This window comes from Onthophagus taurus, unplaced genomic scaffold, assembly GCF_036711975.1.
Source record: "Onthophagus taurus isolate NC unplaced genomic scaffold, IU_Otau_3.0 ScKx7SY_15, whole genome shotgun sequence".
NCBI lineage: Eukaryota > Metazoa > Arthropoda > Insecta > Coleoptera > Scarabaeidae > Onthophagus > Onthophagus taurus.
In genome coordinates this window covers 1302094-1312270 of record NW_027248940.1, presented here as the reverse complement: position 1 = coordinate 1312270, position 10177 = coordinate 1302094, and the positions used below count along the sequence as shown (strand labels likewise).

The window sequence follows — 10177 nt, the reverse complement described above, 5'->3', positions numbered from 1 at the left end:
ATATCCTTTGTTATTGCCTTAGTTATTATATGTTTTTGGTTTTCTATGTTAGGGTTAGCTTGAATTTCCTCCAAAGTTAATTCGCATTTTATTCGGTCTTCAAAGTTTTCTCTTTTTAATTCATCAGTAGATTTGTAATTTATCATTTTCTTTACGCAAGGTATCTGTCGTTTCGTGCTTATCTGTACTGTCATCTTTATCGCTCTGTGATCACTACCGATATCTATTTTCTGTTCAATTTCTACGTTTTGTATGATTTCTCTCTTGTCTACTATAAAAAAATCAATTTCGTTCCTTGTTTGTCCATCCGGGCTAATCCACGTCCATTTCTTATCATTAGCTTTATTATAAAATGTATTCATTTCCCTCTACAAATTCCACCAACTTTTCTCAACTTTCATTTCTATTCCCAATGCCGAAATTACCATGACCATGGTATATTTACATTTATCATCATCAATTGCCATCTGTAGGTTTTCATAAAACTCGCCTCTTTCTTCCTCATTTGCGGTAGAGGTTGGTGCATATACTTGTATGATTTCCGGCTTTTTTATTTTCGAGGTTTAATATAATCTTCGCAATTCTGTGTGAATATGTTTTAAAGGAGGTAATATTATCTATACATCTTTTATTTATTAAAAATCTGGTTCCACCTGTCTTTCCTAATCCATTATAGTAAAATATTGTTCCCTTTACATTTATACACCGCTCTCCTTTTCTTCTGATCTCACTCAATCCTATTATATGCCAATTTGTGTTTTTTAGTTCTTCTAGCAATTCCTCTAATTTCTCATCTTCTCTCAAAGTTCTACAGTTATAGGTCAGTATTTCAAGCATTTTTTTATTATGATGTCGATTTATCTTTTGCATCTTTTCTCCTTTATTTTGTATATTCTGTGTGTTTAGCCAGGTTGGAGGGTAGTATGTTTCCATTTTCGATTTTCTTATTTTTGCCATGGTCGTTATATTTGAGTGTAGATTGGTATTATAATTTAATTGCTAGACATTGTCATTTTGTGTGTTTTTCGTTGCTGTCTCTACTTTTGTGTTTTACTTGTTTAAGTCCTCTGCAGTGAACGAGTGCGACTTTAGTCTCATAAAATAACTATCAATTTGCTTTTGGAGGTCAGGTGTACTTATTCCTCTACACTCTGTTCTCTCGTTCATTTTTTTAATCTGTTAATCGTTTTTGTTTTAATCGATTATTTCTAAATCATCAATTGATTCTACGGTTTATTTATAATTAGTCTTTTAAAATTTTAATTAATTCTCTTTAAATCATTGTTAACCCCATCTGGCGGTTATAATCCGTATTAATGGTATAACATTTCAAAATCACTGCTTACTTTTTTCCTAAACTTATCATATTTAACGATAAAAAAAGACTAATTGAACCGAAACGTTCCATTAATTTTAAATCCACAATTAATTCTATGATTTATTTATGATTAGTCTTTTAAAATTTAAGAAAAATCCTCTTTAAATAATCACTCTCTCCATCTAGCGGTTATAATCGGAATTACTAGTAAATTTGATTTTTTAAATTTTTGACTTTTTTTATTAAATTTAAACAAACAATAACAATTAAAACAACAAACCAAGTAAGTCGATTAATTTTAAATCATTAATTATATAATTTATTTCTATTTTTCAAACATTAAATAATTTTTAAATCATTAGTAACCCCATCTAGCGGTTATAACCCGTATTAATAGTAAATTTGACATTTCAAAATCACCGGTTGCATTTCTTCCTAAATTTATCAAATTTAACGATAAGACAATATCAATTGAGTCGAAACGTTAATCGAAATACGTTTTTAAACGCCCAAACTGTGTATTTAAAGTGATATTAGATTCCGCGAAGTGATTTTTTCCGTCCTAATTATTCAGTGAAATTTCATCGGAAAATATAACCTAAATCTTAATACGTCAATTTTACATTTAAGGATTTAAAACGAAAATATAGTAAGTCGGTTTTATTAATTATCAATTAATTCCATAAATCGGATTTAATTAATAAATAATTCGTTAAAAAAATCAAAATTTTAAACATACCAGTGTCATCTAGTGAACAATAGCGGTACTAAAAATTCACTTAATATGCAAAATTTGTATCCGTTATTTCTTACTCCAACTTTACGCTTTAAGTAAGTGTTAAATAAGCAAGAAAATCGCGCGAAGAACATTTTCTCGTAGTATCAAGGTAAGAAAATTTTTATGTTTATAATTTTTTTATAAAAAAACTTGACAACCAAAATGCTGTCAATAGAAATGTCAAATTTATAAAATGTCAGAAATCACCAAATTTACTAAAAATCGCGATTGGATTGGTTTTGCTGTTTAATATTATTAATAAATTAACTTTTCGTTTCTTCATTTTCATTATAGTTCATTTTTTTTGAATTATTACCCACCATTACCATGCTATTAGTTTGGTGTTCTTCTTCGTCTTCCTCCTCCTCTGATTTGTTCTCTTGTATTTCCCTTCCATTAACAATAAGTTTATCATATTTTATGAATGCCCTTTCTCTGTTTTCTCTAAGTTTTTTCATTGCTGGGACTAGGTTCTTCTGTTTTAGTTGTATATCTTTCAGGAGATTCCTCATGCTTTCCCAAGCTTTCCTTAAGGCAATGAGTTTTATCAGTATAGGTCTAATTTTCCCATCCTCTTTTATTCCTATTCTTGTCATAGTTGCATTATTTGTACTTTTAATTGTTTATTAATTATGTTCATCACCATGTTTTCCAACGCATTGAGATTCCCCTCCTCTTCCGATATTCCCATCAATATTACGTTTCTTCTTCAGTCCTCTCTTTCATTCTGTTTTAACTTATGATCATGTTGTGTTACTGTTATTTTCATCTCTTTTACTTCTTTCTCAGTCTAATTAAACCTTGCATGAGAATCTTGCCGTAGATTATTTATATTTTCATGTACTTTTTGAAATTCGTTCTGAATTTTGGGTGGAGCAGCCAAAATTTCCGTTGCATTGCTCATGTTTTGTATATCGTTTTAATAAATTTAGTTTTCTTGTTTATTTTCCAGAAAATAGATGGCGCTACTTTTATCTTTGTATTTCCTTAATAAGGTTATTATCTTCTAGTAGACCGAAAAAAAATATTCTTAAACTTTAAAAAATCATGCCTACTTTATTTCTAGGAATTAAGTAAAGACTTTAATTTTAAATTAAAGCTTTCACTTTAATCTATAAGTCTATGTATAATAAGTAATACGTTTGATGATAAAGTTTGCTTGTAAAATCGAAAAATGTTAATGTTTAATTATGGTAAAATCGAAAATATTTGCTAAACTTTAAAAAATCATACCAATTTTATTTATAGAAATTAAGAAACGACTTTTATCATCTTAAATTAAAGCTTAAAGTTTAATTTTTAAGTCTATATGTAATAAGTAATACGTTTGATGATAAAGTTTGTTTGTAAAATCGAAAAATGTCTGTTTAATTATGGGAAGAAACGAAAATATTTATTAAACTTTAAAAAGTCACACCGATTTTATTTATAGGAATTAAGAAACTACTTTTATCTTAAATTAAAGCTTAAACTTTAATCTTTAAGTCTATGTATAATTAGTAACACGTTTGATGATAAAGTTTGTTTGTATAATCGAAAAATATCAATGTTTAATTATGGGAAGAAACGAAAATATTTGTTAAACTTTAAAAAATCATACCTACTTCATTTATAGGAATTAAGAAACGACTTTTATCTTAAATTAAAGCTTAAACTTTAATCTTTAAACCCCTTACTCGTTACGTGTGATCTAGGCTTAAGTCTCTTTATAATACATAATAAGTGTTGGAAGGAAAGGTCAGATATGGGAAAGGAGACAGAGACGAAGGGTGGGTAGAGAGATGTGGAGGGACTTGAGAGATAGGGACCGAGATGTGCAGAGACAGGAAAGAAGGACACAAATAAAAGAGGGAAGGTATAACAAAAGGTATAGGGCAGTGGTGTCCACTAATTTTTGACCAAGATCGACTTTTCATATAAATTTCTTCATCACAAGTTCAGAACATTCTTCATGGCCGCTTTCTTCTAAGTATACTTTAAAAAGCCTTCTTTGTAAACTTTTGCCCGGATAGAATTTCTGATTTTAAAAACTATGGTCATGATTTCTTGCATATTGAGAATTTTAGAGCATAACATAAATATCTATATTATAGATATTTCAGATTCATGATTTTGTTGGCGCAACCAGTTGGATCGACCAGTTGATCGCAATCGACTTTATGGACACCACTGGTATAGGGACATAATTACGGAGGGGCTGCCTAGATACTTGTTATTGGAAGGAGATAAGAAAGGGAAGAAGTGGATGGCGAGGTTCCATTGTGGAAACGATGAGAGAGCTAACAGATACTGGATGGCCGATGAGGAGAGGTGGTGTAGGCTGTGCAGGGAGGAATGGGAACGTTGAAGCATATGTTGAATGGGTGAGGGAGGAGGAGATGGACCGAGGGCAAATCTAGGGAGAGGGGAAGCGATGGATGAGAGGGGTTGTGGAGACAAAGAGATGGTGGTGGCGCGGAAGAATAGAGGTTTTGTGTGGATAGTGGGGGATTTAGACAGGGAGCAGATTTTGGGAGAGGGAGGTGAGGTTAGCCGAGGGTGTGGAAATGGCGGACGAGGGTAGAGGGTGCAAATAATATTTGAATGATGTAAAAAAATTGTAAACATGTTATTGTATACAATAAAACTCTTAAGTAAGTAATAAATAATATGTTTTATGATAAAGTTTGTCAATGCTTAATTATGGGCAGAAACAAAATATTTATTAAAATTTAAGAAATCATACCGACTTTATTTCTAGGAATTAAGAAACGACTTTTATCTTAAATTAAAGCTTATGCTTTAATCTTTAAGTCTATGCATAATAAGTAATACGTTTGATGATAAAGTTTGTTTGTTAAATCGAAAAATATCAATGATAAATTATAGAAAGAAACGAAAATATTTGTTAAACTTTAAAAAATCGTACCGACTTTATTTGTAGGAAATAAGAAACGACTTTTATCTTAAATTAAAGCTTAAACTTTAATCTTTAAGTCTATGCATAATAAGTAATACATTTGATGATAAAGTTTGTTTGTAAAATCGAAAAATATCAATGATTAATTATGGAACGAATCGAAAATATTTGCTAAACTTTAAAAAATCGTACCGACTTTATTTGCAGGAATTAAGAAACGACCTTTATCTTAAATTAAAGCTTAAACTTTAATCTTTAAGTCTATGCATAATAAGTAATACATTTGATGATAAAGTTTGTTTGTAAAATCGAAAAATATCAATGATTAATTATGGAACGAAACGAAAATATTTGCTAAACTTTAAAAAATCGTACCGACTTTATTTGCAGGAATTAAGAAACGCCCTTTATCTTAAATTAAAGCTTAAACTTTAATCTTTAAGTCTATGCATAATAAGTAATACATTTGATGATAAAGTTTGTTTGTAAAATCGAAAAATATCAATGATTAATTATGGAACGAATCGAAAATATTTGCTAAACTTTAAAAAATCGTACCGACTTTATTTGCAGAAATTAAGAAACGCCCTTTATCTTAAATTAAAGCTTAAACTTTAATCTTTAAGTTCATGTATAATAAGTAATACGTTTGGTGATAAAGTTTGTTTGTAAAATCGAAAAATGTCAATGTTTAATTATGGTAAAATCGAAAATATTTGTTAAAATTTAAAAAATCATACAGACTTTATTTATAGGAATTAAGAAACAAGTTTTATCTTAAATTAAAGCTTAAACATTAATCTTTAAGTCTATGCATAATAAGTAATACGTTTGATGATAAAGTTTGTTTGTAAAATCGAAAAATGGCAATACTTAATTAGGGTAAAATCAAAAATATTTAATAAACTTTAAAAAATCATGTATTTGTAAGAATTAAGAAACGTAATTCATTAAATGTATTACATATTATACATTGTAATAAAGTTTAAGCTTCAATTTAAGATAAAAACCGTTTTGAATTAATATTTTTCAAAATTCCCTCCAAATTACGTCACTTTAAATGGTGTCTTTTTAGCTTTTCTCATAAAATTACGAGAAGGACTATTTCTCCAATATTTTGTATAAATCATTCGATTCATCCATAATTTAAAATTATAAACAATAATAATTATAAATTATTAACAAATGATTAATAAACACTTTGAAGTAAGGAGTGAAGTTAGTTAGGGATAAAATTGAAATTTGACAGATCGCATAAAACAAAACATATTTGTCGCTCAAACTGCGTTCTGTGTCAATGTGTGACTTTAAAGTGTATTTTCGTTCGAAATTTTCGTCAAGAATCTCCAAACATCGATTCAACCCTATTTATTAACCCAAAAGAAACCCCGCTTCGAAAAGAAGTTACATCCAAGTTCTTGTAAAGCAACCTAACCTCACTTCATTTTCTTGTTTTGGCGGATTCATTCTAAATTATGTCCGATCTATCTTTTAGCGATTTTTTCGCAAAATCCAAAGAAGCCGGAGACGGTGAGTTATCATATTGAATTAATATCGTTAATTATATTGCGATTTAAATTTTGACAGTTAAAGCGCAAGATCACGTGATTAATCAAATTTTTTTCTCTTGTGCGGGGGAAAACGATTCGCTGGTAAATACGGATAAGTTAATTTCGTTTATTACGCCGTTTTTACACGATAATGCGTAAGTATTATTAAATTATTTTGATTAAATAATAAAAATAATTTTTTTGAAGTGAGCGCCATCTATTGGATAGTAGCGAAATTAACTAAGGTGATTTAAAATTATGATTTTTTTTAGAAGGGCCGCAACTCAATTAAGAAATGTAATTGATCCGAATAATTTAAACGAAGAAATCGATTTCGATCAATTTTACTTGTTGATGGAGACTTGGATATCTACGATGTCAGTTGGGGAAGATTTTCATCGTTCTGATTTTCATGGGGTTGATTATGGTGATTTGGACTGTAAGGATAAGGGGAAAAGTAATAAAGATTTAAATAAAACAAACCTTGAGGAGCAAATTCAAGAATTGGAGTATCAAAAGAAGAAAATGGCAGAGGAGATGGAACAGGTTAAATTGGAGCTTGCAAATAGCTTGGAAATCAACGAAAATTTGCAAGATCGTTTGGATAAATCGTTAAAAAAAATCAAGGAGGAACAAAAATTGGTGGAAAAGCTTCAAGAATCGCTCAAAAATAAAGATGAAGACCACGATGTTGAAACTGAACGAATTAAAAAGCTTTACGATGGGTTACAAAAGAAGGTTATATCCTTAGAAATAAAAATTGCTGGTTACAATGATGATTTGATCGAGCTACAGAATGAAAATGAAAAGTTGGAGGAGAAAAATCAACGATTATTGAAGGAGAAAGATGCTATCGTTGATGAATTGTTCACGTTACAAAAAGAAATTAACGAATGGAAAGAGGATTTTGCATCACAACAAGAATTATACGCGACTCTACACGAGGAAAAGAAAAATCTTGAAGATACCGTTGAAGAGTATTTATGCGAAATTGAAAAATTAAGATTTGAAAAAACCACTTTGGAGAGTTTATTGAATAAATCAACTTTTTCTTCGTCGTTTACTCAATCTCGTTCATTTAGTGAGTATTCTAATTGTTGATTAATGCAAGTAATTTAATATATTGAATGTGTTTTAGATAAAAGCAACAATAAAAGCGATACGAATCGTTCGATGGATGATTTGTCGAAGGAAAGCGATAGTGGGGATGAGTTACCGATTAAATTGCATTATATGGCTGCTATGACCAACACTAATGAGAGTTTACAAGAGGAAATTAGCAAGGTATAAAAAAAGTATAAAATTAAAAAAAATAGGTATAAAGCGTATTGTAGTTTTAGATTTATGTTGTATTACTTGATTGAGCTCAATTTTATCAGTCAATATCATCTTAACTGCCATAACTGCCAATATCTCAGTAACTGAGCCGAAGTCGCTTGCAGCCGAGGCAGTGTATATTATTAGTTGTTGGTAATTTAAAGGTTCTTTTATCTTGTAATAATTAACTCTCTCTACAAAAGCTTTCGACGAATTATTTATTTTTTTCAATCAACAAAATACAGTCATTTATTTTTTTATTACTAACTACGATCATATATTTAAAAAACAAACATCAAATATTGCCATGTAATCATTACCAATAATTTTAACACCCCTCCTTAATGATTACTCCACTCTCTTAACTTAATAAACTATCATAATATCATACTATTAATATTTAACATAAATATAAACCTAATCTGTTACGATTTAACTCAAAATCATACTTATTTGTCCCTTTTGTCAATATATCAGCTAATTGATTTTTTTGAACTCACATGTTCAACAACTACATCACCTTTATCTAAATGGTTACGAATAAAATTATATTTCAGGTCAATATGCTTCACGCGTTTATTGTTTTCAGGATTTTTTATAATTGAAATGCATGCTTGATTATCTTCGAATATCTTGATATTATCATAATTTATATTTAGTTCTTTTAATAATTTTCTAAACCACAAGCATTCCTGTACTGCTGAGCATAAAGCAATTAATTCTGATTCAGCAGTTGACATTGCTATGCTATTTTGTTTCCGTGTTACCCACAGTATAGTGTTTCCAAATATTTGTATCAAATATCCTGTAACTGATTTTCTGTCATACTCATCACTTGCCCAATCTGAATCCACATAACATTTAAATGGTAGTTCCTCAACATTTCTTTTGTATGTTAATTTAAAATCTACTGTTCCTTTCAAATATCGCATCAGTCTCTTCATATGTTTCCAAACATCATTTTGATTTTTATCCTGAAATCTTGTAAAATAATTCAAAGCAAAACTTATATCAGGTCTTGATCCTAACATCAAATACATCAAACATCCTATTAATTCTCTGACAGGTTGTTTTGAATGTTCATTTTCTTTAACTTCTAGATTCAATTTGGGATCTATAGGTGTTGTACATGAATTGCAGTGTTCAAAATTAAAACGTTTTAAAATTTTTAACAAATAATTTCTTTGACTAATTTTCAATATTCCCTTCTTTATATCATAATCTATCTCTAATCCTAAGAAGTATTTCAAATTGCCTTTATCTTTTAATTCAAATTCATTCGTCAGTTCTTTTATACACTTTTCAACATTATCTATTTTATTTCCAGCCAAAATTATGTCATCAACATATAAAATTAAAAATATAATATCTGCAGCATTGCCTTTAGTATATAAACAATATTCATTAATTGATCTAATAAATCCAATTTTTATTAAAAAATCATTAATTCTCTTATTCCAACACTTAGCAGCTTGTTTGAGACCATATAGAGATTTATTTAACTTTAGAACATTTCCTCTTTTACATGTTACTTCTTCTGGTGGATATACATAAATTTTTTCTGTTAATTCTCCATTTAAAAACGCTGTTTTTATATCTAACTGTCTAAATACAAATCCATATTGATTTCCAATTGTTAGTATTGTTCTTATTGAGGACATCCTTGCTACAGGTGAATAAATTTCTTCATAATCAAATGATTTTCTTTGTCCACAACCTTTGACTACAAGTCTAGCTTTATATTGTTCTTCTATATTTGCCTCCATTGGTTTTTTAGTATATACCCATTTAGCTCTCAAAATTTCCGCATTTTTAGGTTTTTCTATTTCTTTCCATGTACCTTTCTTTTCTATTGAATCAATTTCTCTTTCCATAGCTTTTAACCAATAATACTTGTCTTCACATTTTTTTATGTCTTCATGCTCCTTTGGAACTTCCTCTACATAATTCATTGCATCATATGCCACATATAACTCATAATCTTTTTGCCATGCTGGTAATCTTTTTACTCTTTTACTCTTTCTTATATCACTTTCTTCTCCACTATCATTTATTATTTTATCTTCAACTGATACATTTTCCTTTTTCATTTCAGTACTTTCATTTAACTCGTTTGCTAACGGCTCCTCGTTTCCTCCGTTTATATGTTCATTTATGTTTATTCTTACAATATCTTTATTATAAGGAAAACAATTTTCATCAACTTTGATATCTCTCGCTATTTCTAATTTATTTTCTTTTATGTTCCATAACCTATATCCATTTTGTGCAAATCCTACAATTATACATTTTTCTACCTTAGAATCAAACTTATC

The 10177-nt window shown here is 29.0% G+C and overlaps 1 protein-coding gene across 3 annotated transcripts in view; it reads left to right on the top strand.

The window, feature by feature from the left end:
* Window positions 1-6244: 6244 nt before the first annotated feature.
* LOC111422318 (putative leucine-rich repeat-containing protein DDB_G0290503) overlaps window positions 6245-10177 on the top strand; it is a 29435-nt gene continuing 25502 nt past the window's right edge. The window contains exons 1-4 of one of the 3 annotated variants that reach the window (XM_071200860.1): window positions 6245-6525; window positions 6583-6700; window positions 6818-7626; window positions 7684-7829. In XM_071200860.1, coding sequence (XP_071056961.1) covers window positions 6471-6525; window positions 6583-6700; window positions 6818-7626; window positions 7684-7829 — 1128 coding nt within the window. In that variant the 5' untranslated portion in view covers window positions 6245-6470. The remainder of the gene's footprint in view (window positions 6526-6582; window positions 6701-6817; window positions 7627-7683; window positions 7830-10177) is intronic. The other 2 variants (XM_071200859.1, XM_071200858.1) reach the window with 2 other exon arrangements.